Source organism: Oryctolagus cuniculus, chromosome 12 (genome assembly GCF_051225735.1).
Source record: "Oryctolagus cuniculus isolate XC-2025 breed Fujian yellow rabbit chromosome 12, ASM5122573v1, whole genome shotgun sequence".
Lineage (NCBI taxonomy): Eukaryota > Metazoa > Chordata > Mammalia > Lagomorpha > Leporidae > Oryctolagus > Oryctolagus cuniculus.
Window position 1 is genome coordinate 25,452,605 of NC_142878.1, and position 27,424 is coordinate 25,480,028.

Sequence of the window (27,424 nt, forward strand, 5' to 3'; positions counted from 1 at the left end):
GTTATTTCTGTCGTGTCGTCTGTTACGCGCGTAGTAAATTGCCCGCAGCCTAAGTGACGATGTACTATTGGATTTTCTTGCCCTCTCAGTCCTCCACTTTGGTGTCTTCTCTGGAAGCCGAGCTTTCTGAAGTTAAACTGCAGACCCATATTATGGAGCAGGAGAATCTCCTTCTCAAAGAGGAACTGGAAAAAATGAAACAGGTGAGGTCACGTGCTGCCCCATGGCACGGTGGCTCTAGAACGATGTGGAACTGACGGTCTGGGGCTTCTAGCACCCAGGTGCCCTTGGCTTTGAGTCCTGTCCACTGGCTTGTTGCTGAGTAGAGTTGAGTGTGAGTCTATTTGTAAGGGCTGCGTGGACTCATCCTGCGTGTGCTGTGCTACTTAGGTGTGTCTGAGTTCTAACTAAAACTACTCCTAGACACGGATCCCGACCTTTATGATTGGAGAAACTTGCTCTGCTGCTTTCTCCCAGCCAGGTGCTAAAGCACCCCGTTTGTCTGAAGGAGTATGACCTCCTGCCTCCCATGACCCACAGCCCTGTTCGCTGTGGTATGACACAGATGAGGCTGGGCTGCCTTCTCCTCGTAGCAAGTATGGACTTGATCTTGGGCAAAGGACTAAATTCTAGAGCGTTGCCAGGGAGGCAGCCTCTCTTATGGACTAGGCTTTCCAAAGCCTGTTTCAAACAGAAGCTTAATTTTAAGTTCAGAGACGATGTACCTTAAAAATTAGGTCCTAAGCATTGTCGTATTTTATTCTTCATTGATTCAATATAGGCAAGGATCTTTCAATTGGAACAGTCCTAACTTGCGGAGAATTCAGTTCTGTTGTATTGATGCATTTAGATTAGATTGGATTAATATGATGATACCCTTGGATTTAAAATCCTCCTCCTTGTGTCTGTTCAGCCTATAAGCACAGAGGTCTCCTTCCCTGAACACACACACACTGAATCTGCACCGGATCTGCAGCACCTGCTGTCCTGTTTGTGTCCTTCTCTAATGAACACCGGGAAGTCTGGCTCTCCTACTGGGATTCTCAGACTCACAGCTGTTTTGTTTCATAATGCCCGCTGTTACCCAGCTTCCTACCTAGCGCCCTGTGAGAACCTTTGCAAGTCAAATACTTCAGGTGTACGTGTTGTGCCATCAGTGGAGAAGCTGTCAGTTCTGTATAAACTTGTCCGAAGTTACAACCCCCAGAGCCTTTCTCTGCTGTCTCAACAAGATTCCCAGGATCTTGTTAGCAAATTCATCCCAAGTAACCCAGGCATCTGGGGTTTTTTTTCCCCCTTTACCTTTTGAAAGTCTGTCTGCTGTTCAGGCTCTAAGATGGTAACAAAGTGTCCCAAATCTGTAGCCTGGGAAACGTGTACTAAGCTAGGAGACAGAAGGAAAGGAGCAGAGTTGGGAGGAAGAACACCAGGAGGAGGGCCTCGTGCAGCACTCTGGGATGGCACATTTTTACAGTGGCGCTGGCGCAAGGAGCGGGATGGAAAACCAGTGAGCCCCTCAGCCCCGGGGAGGGGGCTGTTACATCAGCAGCAGAAAGCTCTGGAGCAGTTGAGTCACCTGTCACCGCTGTCCCACAGCCTAGACCACCCAGACAGCCTGTGCCACTCTGTGATGCCGGGATTCGTAGTTCCCAAAGGATGTTTGTGTGCATTTGTGTTGCACCAAACAGAAACGCGGATCACAGCAGCAGAAGCCACACGCCAGCGTGGAGACACCCACAGCGCTGCCTGGCTTTCGTGGGAGTCTGGGGGCTGAGCAGCCAGGTCGTGGGTAAGGGAGAAGGCTCTCTCTTAGTCCAGCGCATTTCCCTGAGCCCTCGGGCTTGCTCAGAGCTGGAAGCTATGCTGTGTTTTCTTGCCAGTGGAAACGCTCAGAGTCTATTTTGTTATGTCATTCCTAAAGCTCAGTGTAAAAGAATTTCAGGTAGTAAATAGAAAAGTGGCCGTAAAATCATAATAAAGATGGAACGTGTGAAAATCAAGTGAGACGGAGGCGAGGTAGTACCGGGTAACTGTGGGGAAGGGCTAGGGGGCGAGGAAGCAAGCCGTGCCTCTCCACAAGGTGGGAGTGACAGAGGCTCGCCCACCCCGCACACTTCGCGGTCCCTGGGGACATTTTTGGCTTTTACACCTTGGGGGCTGACGTCACTGGCATCCGGTGGGTCAAGTGAGAGACGCTGTGAAACATCCTACCGTGTACAGGGCGGCCCCCACAGCCAAGAACGACCCAGCAGCGGTGCTGGGAAGGGACACATCAGCCTTGATGTCAGCAAATGGAGACGGGGGGCCGCCGTGTCCACACCAGCAGTGCACTGCTGCCAGGGCCACTCGGCATCTTCCACGAGGAAGGGCGCCTGGAACGAGCAGAAAATCCGATGGCTTTATCTCCAAACTGGCCGCTGTGCGCACGCCCTCTAAGGGCGCATGCCAATTTTACAGGCTTGAGGATTATCAAGTAAATATTTTTGTACTTAAAACCTGAGGAACCTGTCATACACTGCATGTGTGCAGCTTAAGTGGATGACGGCGTGGCAGTATGTGATTTTACCCCGAAGGTGCGATGGAAAGCTGGGATCATTATTTCGCAGCGTCCCGCTGGGTGAGTCCAAGCACACAGTTCGGCAGACAGCCGAGGAGTGCAGGGAAGCCTAAGGGAACCTTTTATCAAAGCGGATTCTAGTTTGCACCTCGTCTGAAGTGTCGACAGAGAGAGATGCTGAGCCAAGCAACGCAGCCGTGAGAGGTGATGGGAGGGCGTGTGTTTGTCTCTTGCAGCTGCCCAGATGCCCCGATCTCTCGGACTTCCAGCAGAGACTTTCTAGTGTGCTGAGCTACAACGAGCAACTACTGGAAGAGAAAGCAGCTCTGAGTGAAGAGTTAAATAGCTGTGCAGAAAAGGTAGTGGGGGCAACGAGACGGCGCCTCCCTCTTGGCACTAGCACATCGCGAGCGTCTGTCATAGACGAGGGCCCGAGGGCGTCCCGTGTTGGCCTGCTTATTCCAGAAGCCCCTGCAGCAGCATTCGGCTGGCCTGTGTGACCCTGGATCTCCACCCATGATTGTGACTGGAGTCCACAGTCATTGTTTAGTAATTTTATTAAATATCCACTTGGCCCCATCCTAATATATCATGCTACTTAATACTGACCTATGTTGCTGTTCTTATATAGGAATATATTGGTTCTATTCTGGAATTTCATAGATTCTTGTTTTCTGTTGTATTTTCCCTAGCAGATCCCCAAACACTGCCCCCCCCCCCCACCTTCCTGGGCATTCTGTGTTTGCCTGTTGTGCTGCACTCCTGAGATCTCTCACTGCCTGCCAGGCCACCATCTCCCAGCCTCCAAATACCAGCAGTGAGAAGTGAAAAGTCACAAAAAGATGCTAAGCCCCTGCCACAGTTCGAGGCGGAAGAGGGAATCAGGAAAACGCTTGTGCCTTTGCCGTGCTCCAGTCCCGCGTGTGCACTGCAGCGGGAGTGCAGCCTCCACGGGGAGCCGGGTCTCTGCAGGTTCACCCTGCTAACTCCTTTGTTTTGCTGAAACAGTTGGCCAAATCCAGGCTGTTGGAGCACAGAATTGCTGCAATGAAGCAGGAACAGAAGTCGTGGGAACACCAGAATGAGAGCTTAACGTCCCAGCTGGTGGCTTCCCAGGAAAAGGTATGGGGACCGCTCTTGTTCCATCATCACAGTTAGAATTTCCCTTCTTTTTCTAACAAATCCCACTGAAAAGAATGTTCCAGGTGAGAGGGACCCGAGAGGGTTCAGCGTGATTCATGTAACCTAATGAGACACATTTACAGTGTGATAATGTAAGCACTGCTTCCCTCAAAGCTCATTAATTCTGATTATTACTTAGGAAGGCTTGAGAATGCTGTGAAAAATAACTGCTTGCTCCTACTTTACAAAGAGGATTTATGTGGTAGGCGCTGTGGTGTAGCGGGTAAAGCCACCGCCTGCAGTGCTGTCATCCCATATGGGTGCCAGTTCAAGTCCCAGCTGCTCCGCTTCTGATCCAGCTCTCTGCTATGGCCTGGGAAAGCAATGGAAGATGGCCCAAGACCCTGGGCCTCTGCATCCATGAGGGAGACTGGGAAGAAGCTCCAGGCTCCTGGCTTTGGATCGGCGCAGCTCCAGCCATTGCAGCCATTTGTGGAGTGAACCAGCAGATGGAAGATCTCTTCTTTCTACCTCTGTAACTCTGCCTTTCAAATAAAGAAATCTTTTTTAAAAATGGGATTTCTAAAGTAGGTTCACACCCTACTGTAATTAAAATCTCTATCAATATTCCTGTTATAAATTTATGTTTTAAGATTTATTTATTTGAAAGGCAGAGATACAGAGATAAAAGGAGAGAGTGAGGTTTTCCATACACTGGTTCACTCCCCAAATGGCTGCAATGGCTGCGAATGGGCTGATCAGAAGTCAGGAGCCAGGAGCTTCTTCTGGGTCTCCCATGTAGGTGGCAGAGGCCCAAGGATTTATGCCATCCTCTACTGCTTTCCCAGGCACATTAGCAGGGAGCTGGGTTGGAAGTGGAGCAGCTGGGTCTTTTTTTTTTTTTTTTTTTTTTTTTTTTTTTTTTTTGACAGGCAGAGTGGACAGAGAGAAAGGTCTTCTTTTTGCCGTTGGTTCACCCTCCAATGGCCGCCACGGCCAGCACACCGCGCTGATCCGATGGCAGGAGCCAGGTACTTATCCTGGTCTCCCATGGGGTGCAGGGCCCAAGTACTTGGGCCATCCTCCACTGCACTCCCTGGCCACAGCAGAGAGCTGGCCTGGAAGAGGGGCAACCAGGACAGAATCCAGCGCCCCGACCGGGACTAGAACCCGGTGTGACGGCGCCGCAAGGCAGAGGATTAGCCTACTGAGCCGCAGCGCCGGCTTAGCAGCTGGGTCTTAACTGGCACCCAGATGGGATGCAGACACTGTAGGTGGAGGCTTAACCTTCTATGTCACAGCGCCAGCCCCCAATTTTAGTGTTTTTAATTGAAATTTATATGAGAGATTAGCATAGAGTAGAATTCTACTCTATGCAATCATGTATCATTTCATACCAGAAATGCATTCTGGGAAATACATCATTAGGCAGGTTTGTCATTGTGCAAACATGACACACACACCCCAACACGGTTGTGACATCACCAGGCTACGTCATTGTTAGGACCTGTATCATCTATGTGGTCCATTGTTGACTGAAACGTCGTTGTGCAGCACATAGCAGCGATGTTATTTTCAACCAAGAGGTCCTTCACAAACCAACATCACAGGCTGTGATACAATTTCTACAAAATTCAGGGAAATCCTCTTTTATAATGCCATGTGGCACACAGTGATTCTCACACATCATTTGGTAATCTCCCAGGCGATTGAGCACGTGACCAGGCACACGTCACCATTGTCCTAAATATAACTTCACGTTCCATCGATATGTATAATATCCTGAGTTTCCACTGAGCTCCTGGACACACAGCTGGGGATAGCAAACATGGGGACGCTTGCTCATTCGTCCCTAGATGTTCTAGCGCTGAGCCCCCAAGGCCCTGTGCAGCAGTGTGTGGTTGTTCTCGCGATGCAGGTGCAGAATCTAGAAGATACACTGCAGAGTGTAAACCTGCACATGTCCCGGGTGAAATCTGACCTCCGAGTGACACAGCAGGAAAAGGAGGCGCTAAAACAAGAAGTGATGTCTTTACGAAAGCAGCTGCAGAATGCTGGTGACAAGGTAATGGCTGTTTCCACTGAGGGAGAAGGGATTTTTCTACACGTGTATGTGTAAGTATGTATGAGACTCGTGGTTTACACATTGTTGTGTGTACATTTGTGTATCTAACACCTGGATCAAAAAATACAACACTGCCTCAGCCCCTCCAGTTGACAACCCCAAGCGACCTCCCCACACACACTGCCACCATAGGTTAGGGACGCGTGTGTCTAAACTTCATATAAATGGAACTCCAGTGATACCAAAAGGTCATTTTTTATATCAAGCAAACCGGAAGAGTGTGGCTGGGCTGTTCAGTATTCATAATGTTAAAACATTGCCTTAGTTAAATGATAGAGGAGAAAACCATTGCAAGAAATTCATCTAGGAACACACACACACACAACACACACACACATATACACACATACACACACACCCAACACAGGCTGCACAAAAGTAAGGCTTCTGCTGAAAAGGAAAACTGTGGCCTAAAACACCAGTACTGAATTTCCCATTACAGAACGGGTTGTTAAGACATCGCAAAGCCCAGGGAGAGCTGGCTCAAGTGTTAACCGGTGGACGCCTTATGCTGGTGTTACAGAAGGAGTGTCTCATCTTAACCTTTCACAAAGCTTTTTCGTTTATGTACAATTAAGAACAGTGCTACAGATATCCTTGGGGTAGATGCTAGGATTTTTGCCCTATAATAAAAAGTAGGTACTAATACAGTTATTTCACAGTGATACCTTTTTAAAAAAAAAAAGTTTCCATTTTAAAAATTACTTTTGGGTTGACATTTTTCTCACCAGGATATTGTGCCTGTTCTTCTTTTTTTCCCCCATGTTTGACTTGAAAGGAGGCTTATCCTGTCATGTTACTTTTATTTCTTAGATTATTTTTAAGATCCAAAAAAAAACCACTTTGGTAGCTTAAAGTGTATTCCTGAATTCAGGCCTCAATTACATGCACAATATGTGCTTTAGATTCTAAAAGAGGCTCCGACTGCAGATGTGGAAGCCTTCCAAGTTGGCAACGCTTTGAATTCCTTTGTTTCCTAAAGATGACTTCTTCAGAACAAAGCCGCTTGGGAGCCTCCACCCTCTATGTACCTGGGTCCCATGGAACCAGGACTTGCCCTACAGCCATACTTGCCTTTGGACTTGACCGGACCCTTCCACCCAAGGCCAAAGAATTCCAAACTTTCTACAACTCAAGCTTCCAGAATATTGTTTTGTTTATAGCTATACTTGCATACACCTACTCCCATGAGCAGACTGAAAGGTACTGATTAAGAATTGTTGTCATTACATTAAGTGAGATGCATGTTTCAAAACACAAGTTCCCCCGTCCACCTGTTTCTAAGGATTAACTCTGCAATTCTGTCTTAAGCACCGGGCCCCAGATGGAGCCACCCGTCCATCAGGATTCCAGAACCAGCAGCAAAGGCTGTCTTGGGACAAGTTAGATCATCTGGTGAACCCGGAACAGCAGCTGCTTTGGCAACAGAATGAGAGGCTCGAGACCACGGTGCAGAAGACCAAATCCGAGCTCACACACTCCCGGGAGAAGGTATGTTGAAAAGTGGCACACGTGGTGCGTGGTTGAAACTGACGCATTGGAGATGAAAATGGATGTCTGATGGGATTGACGTGGCTCAGGGCTGTGCCTTTTGGTATCCTGCTATGGCAGACTTACTTTCAGAATGTATAGTTGATCATTTACGTACATGTGATTTTATCCTGATGTGTTTATAAAATATTTTTCCTTTTGTATAAGCTGTGTATATTAAAATGTAACTGTGATTTTAATCCTCATATCCAAAATGTAGACTTATGGAAATTTTGTGAACCATATATTCCTCAAATAGGCTAGCCGCCAAGACAAGTAGTATAAAGCTGGCAATGCGGTGCTCATATCTTGTGGGTCTTAATATCTGCTTATAAGAGAAAAAGGTGTCCCCCTTTTTTGTCAATTTTTTACTGAACTGCTTTTACCAGGATTTATGTATTTATTTATAGATTGAGAGGGAGCTTTCACTTGCTGGTTCATTCCTCAAATGACCATTACAGTTAGACCTGGGCCAGGCAGGAGCCAGGAGCTCTGTCCTGGTCTCCCACATGGGTGGCAGGGGCCACAGCACTCGGGCCATCTTCTGCTGCCTTCCCGGACACATTAGCAGGAAGCTGGATCAGAAGCAAGGTAGCCAGTCTGCCATGGGACACCTGTGTCCCAAGTGGTGGGTTCACTGCTGCACTACAATGCTGGCCTCTTTTGTAAAATTTTTTTTCAGAGGCAGAGAGAGAGACAAGAGTGCCTTTCTCATGCTTCACAACCCAAATGCCTTCTCCAAAGCTGGGAGCTTAGGAACTCAATCCGGGAGCCCGATGACTTGTTACCTTTGATTGCCAAGGTTTGCATTAACAGGAAGCTGGGGCCAGATAGCCAGCTCAGGGATTCCCGTGTGGGCGGCAGGCATCCTAACTCCTAGGCTAAACCCCCACTCCAGATGCCCATTTTAATGTCAAGATTTGAATGATCTTTTTGTTTTTAAAGAATTATTTATTTATTTGAAAGAGTTAGAGAGCCAGAGGGAGAGGTCTTCCATCTGCTGGTTCACTCCCTAAATGACCACAACAGACAGAGCTGAGCTGATCCAAAACCAGGAGCCAGGAGCTTCTTCAGGGTCTCCCATGCGGGTGCAGGGGCCCAAGGACTTGGGCTGTCTTCTACTGCTTTCCCAGGCCATAGCAGCGAGCTGGGATGGAAGAAGAGCAGCCGGGATGCAATCCGGTGCTGCAGACTGGGGTTTTAACCTGGTGGGCCACAGCGCTGGCCCTTTGATGTCATCTTTTCCAACTACCAGCTGATGGACTGATGAATTCTTAACCTCTGCTACCAAGTTACCCAGTTAGATAATTAACCCATGTTCTAACACCTCCGGGAAGAGCTTTCTCAAGCTTGTCCTCTAGAACACCTCCTTGTGCTAGAAACTCTGCTGCTGCAGAAGCTGCGTGGCCCCTGTCCTCATGGAACCCGGTCCTCATGAGGGCTGTTTTAGGTCTGCACTGTCCAGTGACTCCCAAGAGTCACGCTCAGGTATAGTGCGTGGGCCTTCTGCGTCCGTCTCACGGGCAGCCACACCACACACGCCCTTGACTCCTGGAGACTCGGCGATGGCTTTGTAGACCCAACTGGATTGATCTAGAAAGGACCTTTGTCAATTCCCAAAAGTAGGCTTGCAGGATGGGCAGGCTGGGCTGGCAAAGTCTTGCTCACACCCAGAACCCGAGTGCTGCTGGAGCCTTCCCTGCGCCTGCTGGCTGTTCTTCCTGGCTGGCTGACTGCGCGTGCTGTTCCTCTCACTGCTGCTCTTCTTAGGTCCATCAGGGTGAATCCAAGCTTCTTCCCCCGAAGCACCAGAAACATCTGAACCTGTCAGGCCCTGTGCGACTCACAGAGCAAGAAAAGTTGAGCTTAAAGCGAGAGAGTGAGCAGTGCCACACGGAACGGTGCCCTCCCACCAGGAAGGTGAGTTTCTGCGCATGTGCCATAGGTATGTGTGTGTGTGTCTGTGTGTGCGTGTGTCTGTGTGTGTGTCTATGAGTGTATATATGTATGTGTGTCTGTGTGTGTGTATATGTGTGTGTGTGTACTGTGCTTCTAAGTTGCAGTTTCTTCCCATTTCTAAGGAAATGGTCACAAGGGCATATTTTGGTTCATCCGAGTATCTCTTTATAGTTTCTCTCTTCGTGTCTCAGCAGTATCATAGTTTTGATTAATGATTGAAAAAGGTATAATTTAAGATTTTATAAAATACGACAGTGAATCATCTTTGTATTGCATGCTTTTATAAGTTAGCAAAAAAAAAAAATGAGGGTGCTTCTTAAAGTTGGTGGAAAATTCAATTTAAAATTTATTTTGGGGGCTAGCACTGTGACACAGTAGGTTGGTCCACCACCCGCAGTGCCAGCATCCCATATGGGCAGCCAGTTCGAGTCCCAGCTGTTCCTGGCTTTGGATCAACCCAGTTCCGGCCATTGCAGCCATCTGGGGAGTGAACCAGCGGATGGAAGACCTCTCTCTCTCTGCCTCTCTGTAACTCTGCCTTCAAATAAATACATAAATCTTAAAAAATTGACTCAAATTTTTGAAATTCCATTTTCCCACAAATTTTTAAAGAGCCCTCTTAGAGAGCGTGACTGTTAGAACCATCTGAAGGCAGTCTGTGTTACATGTTGCTGTGCAACGAATGCCAACAGACCTTTACTGTCTCACGTGGCGAAGAGGTGGGAGCTGAGCAGCTTGGCTGAGCAGACGCAGCCCGAGCTGCCGTGAGGTTGCCGTGCGGAGGTCACCAGGGCCGCAGTCACCTGAGGGCTTCCAGGCGGCTGGAGCTCTGCTCTCCAGGCTCTCTCCCCTGACTGTTAGCCGGAGGCTTCTGTTTCTTATGGGCTGATTGCCTAAGACCTCAGTTGCATCACCACCTGGGCCCTCTGGTGGGCGAGGGCTCCTGCTTCCCCCCAAGGCAGTGATGCCAGGCAGACAGTGAAACCCAAAGACCAAGATGGGTACCACAGTATCTTTTTAAAAGTGTCTATTTTGTTTAATTTCATCTACTTCAAAGTCAGAATAAAAGAGTGCTTCCGTCTACTGATTCACTCCTCAAATGCCTACAACAGTCAGGGCTGGGCCAGGACAAAGCCGGGAGCCAGGAATGCCACCTGGGTCTCCCATGCTGGGGAGCAGGGGCCCAAGCATTCGAGCTGTCAGCTGCCATCTCCTACAATGTGCATGATCAGGAAGTTGGATCAGAATAAAATGCGAACCAGCACTTCCATATGGAATGTGGGCATCCCAAGTAGTGGTTTAACCCACTGTGCCACCAAGCCAACCCCCATCGTGCTTTTCATAACCTAATCGTGGAGGTGACATACTATCACTTCTGCTTTATTCTCTTCACAACACTTCCCCTCTGTAGTGTGGGAGGAGACAATGCACAGGTACAAACAACACCGGAGGTGGGGCTCCTGGGGGCCACCTGGTCAGACCTCCGTAGCACTACCTAGCATGATTTCTTGTACTTGGTCCCATGAAGTTAGATCCCTGGACCAGTGTTATTCTGGGAGTTACTGTTGTTCCTTTTCTTCTTTAAACTGAAACTCATGAGTTTTCTCTATTACCTTCTTTGTTCTTTTAAAAATATGTTTACCAATCTGGGAAGAATGAACAAGTTGAGCTTGCCCAATTCAAAAATATGGAAGTGCTTCTCGAATGCCGAGATGACACCACAAGTGGAAAATTCCACACCTGACCTCACAGGAGGGGGAGTTACAGTCAAAGCTGACCACACTCTGGTGGTCAGCTTTTTATCACTTATAATACCCGAGAGGAGCAGCCGAGGGAGGAAGGGGATTTGGTTTGCTTTGCTGTTTGCAGATTCATAATCCAAAGTCAGGGGGCCCAGTGGTTCAGGCATGTGGGGAGACAAGAGGATGGCAGAGGGATGGTCACATGGCCAGCAAGAGCAGACAGAGACATGCCACACTCTTCATCCACCCTCCAGTGTGGTCTCTCCTCCTGAAGCCATCAAGATTCCATCACAGGACTCTGCCCTAGCGACTGAATCCTATCCTGTCACTTCCCCTGGGGCCCTGCCTTCAGACACAGTAATGGGGTCACATCGCCAAGCTAATCATCAACCATTAACATCAGTCCTTTGACTGTTACTATAAAACTTCCGGCAGTCAAGTCCTGTTCAAACCATAACATGTACTAAAAATAAGATTACTATTATATATACATACACACACACACACACACACACACATGAATTCTGTCTTTAGGCTGGGGTGTCCATTCTTGAGATATCTCATTATGTATATGTAAATGTTACCCAATCCAAAAACATCTGGAATCTGAAATACTTGTAGTCCCAAGCCTTTTGGAAAAAGAAGACTCAAGCGGTATTTCTCTCACAAAAGACTCAAGAAAAACTTTTCAGTTTGTAAAAACTGTGATCATTTGCTGCACTAAGCCTGGTTTGGCTGTGCAATTGAAATGCCATTTATTTTCAGATGCATTCAAGAAAACTTTTCAGAAAGCGATGAGTTTCTTTGGCTGATCATGAAGGGAAAAGGCTGGTGCTAGATTTTAAAATAACCTTGGCCCTGGAAAGATGACATTTCAGTTCAACAATTCTCCCTGCTCTTCTCAGCTCTTTTTGATTAAAAAGAAAAATTCAGCGTTGTAGAGTAGCATCGTCTGTTTTCTACTTGACAAAATTTGGAAGCTCCAGGTCCTCCGGCTCAGCAAATTCCGAAGTTGGATAATCCTAAAATCTTCCAGTCTCATCCTGAAAGCAGAGAAAGAGTTATGTGAATGAGGTTGTATGTACTTTGTTTTAAACCTTTAACCTGGCCTCCTGACAGTGTGGTCCCAACTGAAGATCCTGAAATCAATTTAGTGGAAACCACTAGAGGACAACGGAGAACATGGCTTAGACAAGGATATGTTATTTCACGAAAGTTAAAGGTCATGGAAAATGTCATTACAAGATACTTGAATGCAAATGGTGTTTTAAAAATCGATGCATGGTTTTTTCATAATACTCATTTTTCATGAACTCTTGATTTTTTTTATGTGGGTGTGTGTTGTGTACTATAGATAAGATTTTTTTTATAGTCTGTGACATCAAAGTTTCAACACCAGCTGCCTTAAGGAATCTGTCTTATGTCAGAAGGGGTGATTAAAATGAGATTACTTAAATGGAAGCCAGGCATTGAATCGCATTGTTTGTTGTTTTCCGTTGCTGAATTACCCTGGCTTTCCTCCATGAGTTGAGATTTATGACCAGGACAAATTGGTCAAAATTAAGGAGAGCAACTTGGGTGTTTAAGCAGATTTTTTGTGTTTTCTCACAGGTCAGTCAGATGAATTCCCTTGAACAAGAATTAGAAACGATTCACTTGGAAAATGAAGGCCTGAAAAAGAAACAAGTGAAACTGGATGAGCAGCTGATGGAGGTACATTTTTTTAAGCAAATTGCCTGAAACTATGAAGAATATTTTAATCCATGAATGAGCCATTTATTGGGAGACTAAATATGGAATTGAATTCCTGTTGTGAAAATCTAAGTGCTGTGCCCAGTGGAGTTCTTTGGACCACATTTAATAGGCATTTTTGCTTAATTACACAGTCAAAGGAACCCATATTGCTTTGCACAGGGAGGAGTAATACTGACCTAAAATGCAGAGACCTGTACCTCAGCCAGTTCAGGGAGTGGGGACTCTGATCCTGACCTAGAGGCCCAAAGCTCTGAGGCCATCACTTTGTTTTTATCAGTTTCCTGACCTCTCTTACGATTGTTCTCTAATAACAGAAGATCTGTGCAGGGAATTTGAAAGCAGTTACATTTAGAAGTCATATTTTCAAGTGCTGCCATTTTTCATTAGTACATTTGTACTCACCACTCCCTTGACAGATGCACATTTGATAAATTTGAAAATGATTTGTAAAACTTGTCAGCCCGAACACTGCTTGGGTTCCAGTCTACTTGATGACTTCCTGAATCCTCAGTACAATTAAGAGGAAATATAACAGCTTACGTACAAATTCTCTTTATTCTGAAAAATTTAACTGACATGCTTTGCTTTGGGTAAATGAAAATGTCAGTTAACCTAACACTTGATGAATTAATGCAATCTACCTAGGGAAGAATGCATAAAAATTGTCTTTGTGCTCTTCAAAAGTTCAACGTGTTTGCATGTTTTTAAAGCTGGAATTCTCTGAAGGCAGATATTTAAATATTTTCTCTTATGAAGCTGAACAATTGCAAAGGAAACTTGAAAAATTAGTGTTTGCTTTTTAAATGTGAAATATGGTTAACCATACTGCATCAATATTTAAATAACCACTAAGATTTCTGTCGATTTGATGTTCTCTGATTGACCCACAGTGGAGGATTGGTGAAACTATAAATAGCTAATTCCAAACCATTTTTTTTCCTGACAACATAATGAATGTATTCAAAGCCTTGAACAGTGGGCTGAGCTTGTATGTAGATGTTGTTTTTTCTGGATGTAATGATTGTATCCTCTAACAAGTGAGATATACGAGGCTCAGCCCATCACATTTAATGATAAAGCGCAGAGTAACAGGGCAACACAACCGCTCTGCACCCCAATTTTTCTCCATCTGCGCCTCCCGTGCATGGAAGCTGCCTCTCCTAGCCCCATTGATAGGATTGGCCACCATTTGCCCCTGATTGGGTGATAAATATTTGCTAATAAGTGGGAAAATTCGTGTTCTTGGCACTGGAGCTGAATAAGGAAAACACATGAATTTTCCATTTGACCACTGAAAAGAACGTCTCATGCTATTCTAGTCCAACTCACATGAGGAAAAAAGACTGACCTGTTAACCTGACAGATGTCTGACAGACTGGAATGTTAAGTTGCATTGAGGTAATTCACGTACTATATAGTTTACCCATAAGAAATATATACCATTTAATGGTTTTTAATATGTTACATTATGTGGTAAAATATAGTCAATATATACATTAAAGTTTGCCATTTTACCCACTTTCACATATGCAATTCCATGGCATTAATGACATTCACAATGGTATGCAACCATTATCACGACTGCTGAAACCTTTTTATCACTCCAGATAGAAACTCCGTTAGGCCTTAGTCATTCCCCACCAGCACTACCAATTGAGTTTGTATTCATATTGTGATAGCATAGCATATGCCACTTTTGGACACGACAGTGGTTTTTCAGTCTTTTCTGCCTCAACTCACCTGAAGAATGGGTGTATTTCTGGTAGAATTCTCACCTGTTTGGGGTAAGAGGTGGTGGGCAAGCAGGAAGATGTTCCTCCCTTAGAATCCTTGGGGCCAGGCTGGTTGAGCAGAGCTTTCTCTGTGATTCTCATCTGATGTATGTGGAAGGAATCTTTCCCTGTCTCCACTGAGACAGTGCAACACCTGTCCTACCCGGGTGTGGGGAGCGCAGTCAGTAGACCAGGACATGGAAGGAGGACGCTGGGATTCGACTCCCACACGAGGGCTTTTTCAGCTACGCAAAGCAGTGTTTAGTCAACAATTCATTTTGAACATAAAAAAGAAGGGATACAGGGAGCAGGTGTTCAGCCTAGAGTTTAAGGTGCTGCCTCCCAGGCTCTAGCTCTTGCCTTCAGCTCCTCAGCAGTGCACACCCTGGGAGGCAACAAGTAATGGCTTAATGAGTTGGGTCCTTTCCACCATTGTAGGAGACCTGGGTTGAACTCTGACTCCTTCATGGGAATTTGAAAAGTGAACCAGCAGATAGGAGTTTGCTATCTGTCACACTCTCTCTCCAAAGAGGGACGAGGGGGGAATTTTATTTTTTTTATTTTTATTTATTTTTTTTTTTTTAATTTTTTGACAGGCAGAGTGGACAGTGAGAGAGAGAGACAGAGAGAAAGGTCTTCCTTTGCCATTGGTTCACCCTCCAATGGCCGCCGCGGCCGGCGCGCTGCGGCCGGCGCACCGCGCTGATCCGATGGCAGGAGCCAGGAGCCAGTGCTTTTCCTGGTCTCCCATGGGGTGCAGGGCCCAAGCACCTGGGCCATCCTCCACTGCACTCCCTGGCCACAGCAGAGAGCTGGCCTGGAAGAGGGGCAACCGGGACAGAATCCGGCGCCCCAACCGGGACTAGAACCTGGTGTGCTGGCGCCGCTAGGCGGAGGATTAGCCTAGTGAGCCGCGGCGCCGGCCCGAGGGGGGAATTTATAGTCTAGATCAGTGGCCAAGTCCACAGTTGAGACACCTGAACAACAAACATTTTACACTTCCTATTCTGCATCTCCAAGGGGCAAGGGATGTAACAAGAGATCAATTCCATACTGGTCCTGGACTCTCGTGAGTAATTATAGTGGGCACTGGTAAAGGCAAGTAGGCTCACAATCCCCTTAAATTACAGTAGGTGAAGATACATAGAGATAGGTCAGTGTTGGTCCTCCGTAGGCTCTTATGCATGTTAATAATAAACTGGTACTGTTTTTTCTCTTTTTGTAACACAACTTTGCCTCCTCTTTTTCTAACTCGTGTAATTTTCTCTTGTTTTTGTCTGTGGCTAACCTGTACCTAGAACTCAGTGGTTGGAGGTAGCAGAGAAGGGTGCAGTTCTCTGCCCGAGATAGTGTGTGAAGGTAGAACATTCTCTTTCCCCGAGTTTCACAGCATGGGGACATCTCATTCCACTCCTTGTCCATGTAATCATTTCTGTTGTCCACCAGTTCTTTAAGAGCCAGTATTCATTTTCATTGTGCTTTAGTTGTGGAATATTTACCTGTGTATCAAGGTTTTCCTCATTATTTATAGCTGAGGAAAATAATCCCACTGCTATAAAATCCTGGGGTTATAATTCTCCACATTCTTTAATGAGGAAAATGAAAGGGTAGCTTTTCTGAATCATCTCCAACTTAGAAATATTTCAAAATGGGGCACGGCTCAGCTCAGAAGTTGACCTGTTTGGAAACGGATAGTGGCTCTGAAGTCTCACAGTCATGTTTCATTGTAACTGCACCCTAGAGGTCCCCTCCCCCTTTCTCACATGCCTGGGGGTGCTTCTTGTTGAGTGCATACTTGGTCTTGTCTGCTGCATGCCTTCTGTTTGAGCCCCGTGTCTGTCAGCTGTGCTGACAAATGGGAGACAGCAGGCTTCCCTGGCCAGAAAGCCCTGGGTGAGCCGCCTCAGGCTCTCCCCCACCGACTGGCACGTTGATACACATACCACTTCCTCACTGCCTCCAACAAGGACTTCTCCTCCAACAAGGACTTCACCTACTGCAGTTCTCAGAGGGCAGGGTATTAGCTCGTGCCCAGGAATCGCCTGTCTTACTGTGCTATTTATTCGAGGGTATGACCACATGCTGAAAAATGAAGAGACATAAAGATCTTTTTTAACACGAGATTCTTTAAAATAATAATAATAATAATAAGCTATCTTTGGGTTGGAAAAGAGATAGTCACTAACATTTGCCTGTAAGAAGCATACCGAATGGTAAGTTACTGAAGTACCTCCTTCTCCCGACTCCCTCTTGATTCAGCATTGGCAGTGTAATTTCCATGTTGTAAGAAAAAAAGGAGACAGAAGTCAGACGCTGTCCTCTGCATCGGTACCTCGTGCTGTGATGCTGTGAGAGTGCCCCGCTCAGTTTGAAGTGAACAAGTTTGCTTATTCTGTATCGGTGGCGCCCCCTGGCAGAACGCTTCTTTCCTGTGTGTCCTGTCGAGGCTCACATGCTGTCCCATTTCCTGGTCGTCCATAGGTTTGGTTTCCCAGGCTTGCCGCCTTCAGGCTAGCCCTGGCCCCAAAGGCACTGCCACTGACCCGCCCTTGCCCTTGCCCTTGCCCTCCAGATGCAGCCCCCGAGGTCCACTGTGACGCCTAGCCCCGCCCCTCACGCCTGGGATCTGCAGCTGCTCCAGCAGCAAGCCTGTCCGATGGTGCCCCGGGAGCACCTGCTGCAGCTTCAACAGCAGCTGCTGCAGGCCGAAAGGACAAACCCGTGCCTGCAGGAGGAGCTCAACAGGACCTCGGAAACCAGCACGCCACAGGTACGGCCAGCCTCAGCGGGAGGCTCCTGCCATGCTCAACTTGGGTCACCTGTCTCATCAGTTTTCCCTGTGTGTTGGAAAATCAGACCAGTTCCAGGGCGAGGCTGAGGCTTCTGAACCTCACCTCCGAGTTCAGCCTTCCCCGCCTTTACAGGTGCACTGAATGGCGGTGCTCTGTTGGCATTGGTTGGCAGTGCTGATGCGAGCTCTTAGCTTCTAAGCTGGGTGATGAAGGGTTCGGGGTGTCCTTGGCACATTTCTAACAGAGGGTCAAGTATCAGGATCACTGGAGCATGGGGCTCAGTTGGCCTCACACTCTTTGCTGCCAAGAATGTTCCACAACCCAGTGCAGTCCTGCGGTATGCTCTGCTCACAAAGCAGCTTGAGTCTTGCCCTACCTGAGGGGTGCAGCCTGCCAAATTCCAGGGGATTTGTAACAAAAAGTAGAATGTGTGGTCACTGCTGCATTTCAGTTCATTTAATTGTTAAAAATTACCTAGTTTGAAAAAAACTTACAAAGAACCTTCTTCCTCTTCCCTTGGAATTAGCATTAGCCACTAGCAGATACAGTCTGTAGTGCGCAGGTTTTCAAACTTAGAATCCTCTTCCTATTCCCTGGGAACTAGCATTACTCACTACCCGAGACACTCTGTGTAGTACCTAGGTTTTCAAATAGTTACTCCTCCTCTCTACGGCTTCACTCCTAATTGTCCTTTTCCAGACATTTCTTAATTCATTCAGAATCAGGAATGAAGACAGAGAAGTGTTTCTTGGGAGAATTCGACGTTAATTCTCTGGTTCCAATCACTTGTTTTCCAATACCTCGCCTGTCAGTTAATATTGGGAAAGGAATTTCTCACTCTTCCTTAATCCCTTGCAAGCACCTCTGCACAGTCCCATGAGCACCGGGATCGTACATAGGAGCAATTTCCTGTGCCTCTCCTTCTAGCATATCTGCTGTGTCATGATGTCCTGTACTTCTGTCACCTGTTCTAACAAAACTTTTTTAAAGTATTTTTATTTGCTTTAACATCCTTGTTTTTGGAAGCTTTTTACATACCGCTTCAACCCCCTGCCCAGGATTAACTTGAAAGTCTTGAATTCAAAGTGTGACGGTGGTGGGCAGTTAAAAGGGTTCTGCGACTCCTTGTCAAGGGCTCGAACCACCACCTCAGAACCGTGACCTCAGTGCGTCACGGGCCTTCTCAGGCGCACACCTGGGCTCAGTCTCCTTGTTGCTCTCCCATACGTGCGATGTCCAGAGCGTGCTCTTGCCAACCCACTCGCTGATGTTTAGAAACAATGACCTGCACTCCAAGGACATCAGGGGTAAAGTCCTCCAGCCAGATGACAGGGCAGGTTAATTATGGCAGCCACAACAGGCTCACCTGTCTCGAGCTGTTTCAGCTGATGCTCGTTTTAGGCATACGGAATATTCTTAGAGTCTGCACGTGGTCTGTGTGTGTGCGGTGATGTGGTTTCCTCTGCCTTTGTGTTGCTTTGCTTGCCTCTGTAGTGTCCGTTTAACCCTCGTTTGCATTATACATGTGTGCGTTTAGACTCCCCCAAAACCGATCTCGACCTCAGGGTGAAGTGTACCACTTGCCTTCTTTCTCTAGGCCTTGCCACCGGAGCAGCGCGCAGTACATGCAGATTCCTACAGAAGGATTGGGCACCTGTGAGAGCTGGGCCGCTCAGGATGACATTGCTTGCCCTGGCACACGCTGCCTGCCCTCTCCCACACACGCACACTCACCAGCCCCACATAGAGACATAAGCTGAGGATGTTGCCATCAAGTGCTCTTCCAAGTCACTTTATCTTTACTGTGAAGGCTTTGCAGTGTTATGTCTCAATTATTTATGTAGAAATGACAGATTTTGTGAACAAAATTCACAAACTTCAGCTTGTTGCAAATTTATTTATTCCATTTCAAGAGTGTCGATTTAAAATTCTTCAAAGGACATAGTCTATCTATTTTCTCATTCCATATGTTGTAACTATTTTTAACAAAAGGTACTACTTTTATATATGGAATTTGAAGAAAATCAGGGATATTTATACTGTTTTGTATACAATGTGTAATACTTTGACAGGAAAAAGGAAAATTTTGATGAAACAATAAAATGAATTTTAAATATGACTGCCTCTGTTTTTCCTCTTTTCCACTCTTATACCATATTCCATGTTTTTCAAATTATCCATTGTAATGGGGTTTTCTTTGGCTTATTTATTTCTTTTCTTTTCTTTTCTTTTTTTTTTTTTCTTTTTTTTTTTTTTTGACAGGCAGAGTGGATAGCGAGAGAAAGAGACAGAGAGAAAGGTCTTCCTTTTGCCATTGGTTCACCCTCCAATGGCCGCCACGGCTGGCGCACGGCGCTGATCTGAAGGCAGGAGCCAGATGCTTCTCCTGGTCTCCCATGGGGTGCAGGGCCCAAGCACCTGGGCCATCCTCCTCTGCACTCCCGGGCCACAGCAGAGAGCTGGCCTGGAAGAGGGCAACCGGGACAGAATCCGGCGCCCCGACTGGGACTAGAACCCGGTGTGCCGGCGCCGCTAGGTGGAGGATTAGCCTATTGAGCCACGGCGCCGGCCTGGCTTATTTATTTCTCTAGGCAAATGGAAATTGGGCATTTTTCAATTATGTCTGAATTTTAAAAAGCCATTTTACCTTTCTTAGATATTCAAGGCCCAATTTAAAGTTACTTTGTGCATTAGACTTGGATCTACTACACTTTATCAAATTAATCATAAAAGAAACCACTAAAACATGTGACTAAGTGCTGTGATTTACTCTCCAAACAAATGTCGGCTGCAGACTCACGTTGGGTCATTCTGCAGAGTGTTTAAAGTGAACCTAAATGCCAGCAGTCATTAAACATTGGAACTTTGCTTAACTATTTGAAGCACCTTCTTGGGTCTCAGATTCTTTACATGGGACACATCAGTTGCACTCTAATTTCTCTCTAGATCTCTCTGCTCTTCAAGGCCCATGGCCCAAGTACTCCTGAACCTTTCACTACTGAGTGAGAAGATGAAGCAAGGCCAGGGTGTTTTCCCTGCCCTAAGGGGAGAAGACCCTTACTTTGCAGTGTGTTCTGTTGATAGACCCATCCTCTACTCCAGATGTTTGCTTCACATGGACAAGTCCAATTTGCAAACAGATGACTAGAATAATGGCAGGAAGAGGCTGGCTACTAGCAGCCTCAGAGCAACCAACCAGCCATTTCAAATGAACAAGAGACATGCATGGTGCAAGTCAGGCAAACCTGAATCAACTCAGTGTTTGATTAAGTCCCAAATCACAGAGGGGAAGTTGATAATCACCTTTTACTTAACTTTGGATGCCCATTTTGTTAGAAGTAGTACATACAAGTATTAAATATGGGCTTTAAGAATTTTGCTCTATCAGGAGACGGTAGTCACACAGGTAAGATTTTTTTTTTCATTATTTATCTTTGATTATTTCTCTGATAGGGTTGCTTTTCTACAATCCATGCAGTGCTCAGAACTCCCATCTCATCTGAAATCCATCCTTCCTGATACCAAGACAAAACATTGGCTATCCTTTCTGTAGGCATCTTTTGGGGAAAATCAGTCACTGGTGTTTTCAGTATGGCCTGACTTTCAAATGCTAATGTACATTGTTTTCTTGCCTCCAGGAAAACCAGGAGCAGCTGGTAACTGTCATGGAGGAACGCATGATAGAAGTGGAACAGAAACTGAAACTGGTGAAAAGGCTTCTTCAGGAGAAAGTGAATCAGCTCAAAGAACAAGTGAGCGGCCCTGGCCATCTCTGTCTGTCCACCTCCCATTCCAGTCCCAGCGCCAGTCTCACATTCCTTTATCGCCATTAACTTCTTCACTGTTCTTGTTCAATAAAGGCAAATTCTATGTCCAGGAGAAGTTAGGATTCCTTTTCCACCGCACCGTGCCCAAAATATAAACTCTGCTTGCTCCCTATGTTTTCACAAAGCTCTTTGAAGGAGTAGCTTTGTCCACAAGTTACAAATGTGTATTTGCCACCAGGGACTCACGTAGACCTGAGGCATCCCTGATGAGGTTCAGTGGCTCACACTGAATATTTTTAGATTTGGGAAAGGTTTTTTTGTGGTTTCTTTCCAAGATAGGAAATGTGATTTTGGTAAATAACTAGGGATAATAAATTAGGTCCACCAAGTAGTCTGATCCTTCTCTCTTGCTGATGCCAGGTGTGACATGAGGGCTAATGAATTGGTTGGGTATGCACTGAAGAGACACAGGGGGACTGCCTTCCAGGAGAGTGTTACAGCCTTTCTGCAAACCGAGACTGAGATTGACTGAGGGATCTGGGGGTGGGAATTAGCCAGCTTTGTTTTTCTAGATACATTAAACTTAAGAGTAATAATCTCAAGTGCTGATCTTAAAGCCGATACAGACAAGAACTTGCGAAGTTCATGAATTTACTCTTGGGGCTGCCTCAAGAACTTGGGGAACAACTAAATAATGTCTTCTTGAATTACTATATGGCCTCTCTAAGAATGTGGAATGTATAAGCCATGTGACCTTATTTGTGTGTCATATTTACAGTCATAGAATTTTTATTTCCACATTTTCAGGGCATTTAAACTTCTGGGGAAAAAAGGCATTGACTTTAGAGTTAAAACCTCTTATAGGGAACAAGTGTTAAGCTTAGCAGTTAACATGCCCGTAGTCTACATCCAAGTACTAGGCTTCCATACGTGGCTCCTGCTCCTCTGTACTAAGAGATGACGAGCCATGGAGGTATTTTAAAAATGAGAAGAGTTAGAGGAGGCAACTTTGTATGCAATGGCTCAGTGTAGAGAGGAGGTTCTGAAATGTCACACATCACACCTGCCAGTCATGTATGTCTGGGCTTTATAGTGTTGCTGTCCTCATGGTTACCCTTAGAAATGCTAATAAATTCATTAGCTGCTCCTGACTTGCTCTTTATTCCCATAGACCTTTATAGTTTTAGATGCCCTGCTTGAGAGTGGGTTTGATGAGTGGAAGGTATTAATAAGAGCACTAGTGAACAGATGCCAAGGCTGCTAACAAGTTTTCCCATCCAAACCTAGACTATGTATTCTAGCCACAGTGATTAGAATATACCTTCTACACAAGGCTCCAGGCACAAAAAGAAGAGTTCAGGAAAAGTCTCTTATTTCTAATCCATGAGCCAGAGTTGCAAAGGATCAGTAGCTCACAGTTGTGAGTGATAACTTTAAGCATTTGTAGTGCGGAGTTACACCTTGCCCCTCAGAAATGTAAGGGACAGAAGTGTTTCCATATTTCATAGAATGAATAAAGGAACTTAGATGGGGGGCAGCTTTCATTTGGAACTCTGAAATATCCATTCTTTTCTTCACTAACATCTACACACTTATTTTCCAAAGAATAAGCTGGAAGAAGTGGATATGCTCCGCTGTGTCTCTGACGCCACGTCTGATGTTGTACTGTAAAATGAAAGGGTGTCATTGGCAGGACAATTGGCCTCTATAAAACACGTGTCCTCATGTCTGATCTTGAGCTTACAAGAAAGATTACAGAAATGGAGTCAAGATGTTTCTGGTTCTGTTTCTAGCTCTGCAAGAATACCAAAGCAGATGCCATGGTGAAGGATTTGTACGTTGAAAATGCCCAGCTGTTGAAAGCCCTGGAAGTGACTGAACAACGACAGAAAACGGCAGAAAAGAAAAATTACCTCCTCGAAGAGAAGATCGCCAGCCTCAATAATATCGTCAGGAATCTGACACCAGCACCACTCATTTCTACACCTCCTCTGAGGTCCTAGCTAAACCAAAGGACATGCTTCTATCTGTGCACTTTACTGAAATACATGGAATATTTCAGTAGGTTCTTTGAACCTATGTTTCTTAACCTTGAATGGCTTAGTATTAAGCCTTAAGACTGCAACCAACAGACCTGGAGTTTCCACATTCACGTCATTAGTTTTCCAAACAGACCTTAATGGGAGTTTCAAACAAATATTGATGTATTCCACTGTTTATTCCCAAACTTCCAATTTATTTAAGAATTCTAACAGCCACCAGTAAGGGGGACATATGAAAACAATTCAAACAATTTACAATCAAAGTTTTGAGTGAATTTTTTAAAAAGTCACTGGGATTAAGTACAAATCTGTGTATAGAGTCCAGATCTTTTGAGATTGATTATAATGGTTATGAAGTTTATTTTTAGGGTTCCTAGCTGAATACTGAAAAGTCACTCTGTTTTTAATAGTTTAATTCTCTGGATTACCTGGTAAATTGTAACTGATAAGAAGACTGATCTCTGTAACCCTGTGGTCACAAAAGCCCAAGACCATAGAACTCTACCTTCTTACTAACGCCTATGACAGTATTACCAACTCTTGATGTACTATAGACTTAGAGCCAATTTATTCAACCATACTCTTAATACTAAAGCTTTACTTTCTTTCAATGGCCTTTTCTTCCCCCTTTAGAAGTCTCATTTGGGAACTTGTCTTCTAAGAAATGCTAGAGCCACAGTCTTAAAGCATTTGAACTATACAGATAATACTGAACAAACCACTTGGGAGTAAATAGCTACTCTTGGAGTTCATGAATTTACCCTTGGGGTTGCCTCCAGAACTTAGCGAACTCAGGGAACCATACTCTAGACTGTCTTCCTGAACTGCTATAGGCCTCTCTCAAGAATTTGACATGGATAAACCTTGTGACCTTATTTATTTGTCATGTATTTACAGCCATAGGATTCTTTTTATTTCTACATTTTTAATGCATTTCATCTTCTGGGAAAAAAAAAAAAAAAGCCCTTGTAGGGAGTAGGTGTTTAGCCTAGCAGTTAAGGTGCCCATATCCCACATCCCGATACTGGGCTTTCAGACCTGGCTGTAGTTCCTGACTCCAGCTTCCTGCCAAACCCCAGGAGGCAGTGGTGATGATTCAAATAACTGTGTTCCTGCCACTGATGCGAGAGACCTGGATTGTATTCCCAGCTTCTGACTTGACCCTGGCCCAGCCCCAGCCTCTGCTGGCATTTGGGGAGTGAACCAGCAGATGGGAATTCTACATTTCTCTGCTTCTCAAACAGAAACTCATCAAATTTATGCAATGGTTTCCATTATTTATTTAATGAGTCAAAATGCCCAGGCTTCTATCCTTGTACATGAATCACAAGGATTTCTTACTGTGACATGCCATCTGGTTTTTAAAAAGTGCTAAACAGGACCTTCCCTTCCTTCTCAAGATCAAAAATTTCCCTGACAGCCAACATTTTAGATTTTCCCCCCTCCAATTAAAATCTCTGCTGAAAGTCTACTTCCACCGTTAGTTGGTGGAGAACTTATCAGGTGCCGAACGCTGCCAAAGCTCATCGCGGCCACCTCCTTGTTTTTCTGGGAGAATAATTAGAACAGAAAAATTAACTTTGATGTATTTGAGGAGGGCCACACACATCTATTTATAAGATATAACAGCAAAATCAAACACTGCTGTATATGCAGGAAAACCAGGTGAAACAAATTACCTTCATATAGTAGAGTAAAACTCAACCTCAACCAAGTGATTCCCATCAAGGAAGCTCAGAGTTCTCCCGGGCCACACCACCCACTAGTTGTGGCACCGTTGTTTGTGGAACTGGGAGTTCACACTTGATGAAGCAGAGCTTTTAATTTTTTCATAGCTTTTATCAGAGTGTCCTTATTTGCCTCTGGAAAAAATGTTAATCCTTTACTGTAGTAATACTTTAAAATATTTGACATTAGCTATCATGCCTTCCCCAAATCTTTCTTCAGTGCAGACATTCCCAGGAGACTTAACTACTTGTATTGCATTAGCTTTAATAGAAAATGTTTTTCATTTAAAACTGTGCATAGGCCTAGGCTAAGGCCAAAAATATACTAAGCATTTGTGGCGTACTTATGTGATATGCATCAAATTACTCAAAGTCATTGCCACTGAGTGAACCCCAAGCATATTTCTTCAATATCTAGCTTACATGTGGTCATACTTGTACTTTTTTTACATCATGAAAAATTTAAGTGAATTTGTTCATTTCCTATACATTTGTATTTATGTGTATATAAAATGCTGTACAATAAGAGTATATATGACTTTCTGGAAAGTTTTAGACTACATTAAGAATCCCCTTATTCAAAAATCAAAACACTCCTCAGATGTTAAACTAGGTTTCACTTAAGCACTTGATTTCTGCCTTTATCCCACTTAGGAATTGGAAAAAAGACCAATATGAGCAATGTATAGATACCTCAAATTTATATATGTGTACAGTTTATTTTTGAGAAACAGTTTCAAGTGAGCATCTCACTGGCAATTTTATAATACAGCTTATAGCTTTTAAAGGACCTGCTAAAGAGATTAAATGTAAGGTGTTATGTTTTAATTTTGCTTTCAGTCTTTATAGTAGCACCCTTCCAAATTGTGTGTTGTTTTAAAGCCTTTAACTGCTGTTTATTAAAAGCGCTAGTCTTCAATCTTTCTTTTGATTTAGGAACTGTTATTTAAAATAGTCTCAGGCGATGGAGTGTTCACTTCCAGGAACGGGAATTGAGTTTGCCTTTGTAATAAGCACTAGGGAAGGGAAGATGTCGGCAGGGCCTATATTTATACTATTTTACTTTCTTCTACTTTGCAGAAGTCTGAATCCTTAAGCTCAGATTTGTGCAGGAAGGGAAATAGAGGAAAGGGCTAGAAGTGACCCTAGTATTTTATTTGACTTACTCTTCTAAAACTCTTACTCTAGATTTTCACAGCTATTTTGAATGAGAGTCCTTCCTGGAAGCTTCCAGGCCTTCCTTATAGATTTAACCTTCACATCTTTTGTGTAAAATGCTCACAAAGTCCTACGTTACCAAGGTACAGGAAGAGACTTTACAGGTCTAGTATTCCAGTTTACCAGTACCCAGGGCAGTTATTATTGTGAGGAACATTTTTTTTTTTTTTTAAGAATAAGGCTTTTACAGCAGATTGGGGTTTTTTGAAATTGGGTGTGTGTATGTGTGTGCGAGAGAGTGTGTGTGATTTCTTTCTTTCCCAAGTGAGGGCAAGGAGAAATGTTTTTGCTATTATTGGCCTCTTCAAGGTATTCCCAATCAAGTCAAGGCTAAATGCTTTGTATTATTATTACTCAAGTCCTGTTTTGAATGGATTACCTGTAATAAGCGACTCACTACAATGATAACTATACAAGTAATGCCAAAACCACGTCAAAGCCTAAACCAAAGCACTCAGATGAAAACATTCATTGTGTCACACTGTGACCTATGAGAGCATCTTGGCACTGTGAAGTCATTTTGGCTTTAGAGCATATGGATAGTTGTACAATAAATCAGAGTCAGCTTTTTTGAATGATGCAAGTGAAATTCATTCCTTTTGGGAGACGACATGACAGTACAATGATTTAAGGGAACACCTGAAATATATAGAGAAGAACCTCAATTCATGTGAAGCCTCTGTAGAATTCTGTTCAGATAAAAACCCATGTGTATGCATTTATACTGGCTTTGTATATTTCACCTTAGCCATTCCATCCTAGAAAGTGTGTCATGTGAGCTTAAAATGTAAATAAATAATTTTGTAAACATGTCACTTGTTTTGTGTATACACTAAACTTCTATCAGCAGTTTCAGTGTGTTTAGCATTGGTCTTTAGAGTGACAACATCAGATCCACTAAGCATATTCTACAAATGCAGAATCCCTGCCCTTACCCCCAGCCTACTGAATTCATTTTAAAAAAGATCCCCGTATGATCTGTATGTGACTTAGAGCATTGGGACTCCCTTATCTAAGAATGAATGATTGTCACACCAGCCAGAGTGGGGTGCTTATGTCCTATAGAAATGCATAATTTACCTGTCAAAGCCTGACTTACCCCCAGCCAAGGCCCTGCTTGCAATTTGGAGTGTTTCATAGTTAGCTGTATTTTACTTTGCACTTTTATGGGTGGTATCGATTTTGTTAACTGAGTTATTCTTCAGTGATGCTCAGGATTTAATTAGAGTACAAAAAGTAAAACTAGGGACAGGTGTTGTGGTACAGCTGGTTAAGCCTCCTCTTGGGAAATCTAAATCACACATCAGAATGGGGGT

The 27,424-nt window shown here is 44.7% G+C and overlaps 1 protein-coding gene across 1 annotated transcript in view; it reads left to right on the forward strand.

Annotated features, from left to right (window-relative positions):
- NIN (ninein) overlaps positions 1-26,918 on the forward strand; it is a 111,978-nt gene extending 85,060 nt beyond the window's left edge. Inside the window, exons 21-30 of the mRNA XM_089309720.1 lie at positions 90-203; positions 2,794-2,916; positions 3,566-3,679; positions 5,598-5,744; positions 7,116-7,295; positions 9,105-9,254; positions 12,647-12,748; positions 17,135-17,332; positions 20,993-21,106; positions 22,915-26,918. Of these exons, the coding sequence (XP_089165846.1) occupies positions 90-203; positions 2,794-2,916; positions 3,566-3,679; positions 5,598-5,744; positions 7,116-7,295; positions 9,105-9,254; positions 12,647-12,748; positions 17,135-17,332; positions 20,993-21,106; positions 22,915-23,124 (1,452 nt within the window). The 3' untranslated portion in view covers positions 23,125-26,918. The remainder of the gene's footprint in view (positions 1-89; positions 204-2,793; positions 2,917-3,565; positions 3,680-5,597; positions 5,745-7,115; positions 7,296-9,104; positions 9,255-12,646; positions 12,749-17,134; positions 17,333-20,992; positions 21,107-22,914) is intronic.
- The last annotated feature ends 506 nt before the right edge of the window (positions 26,919-27,424 follow it).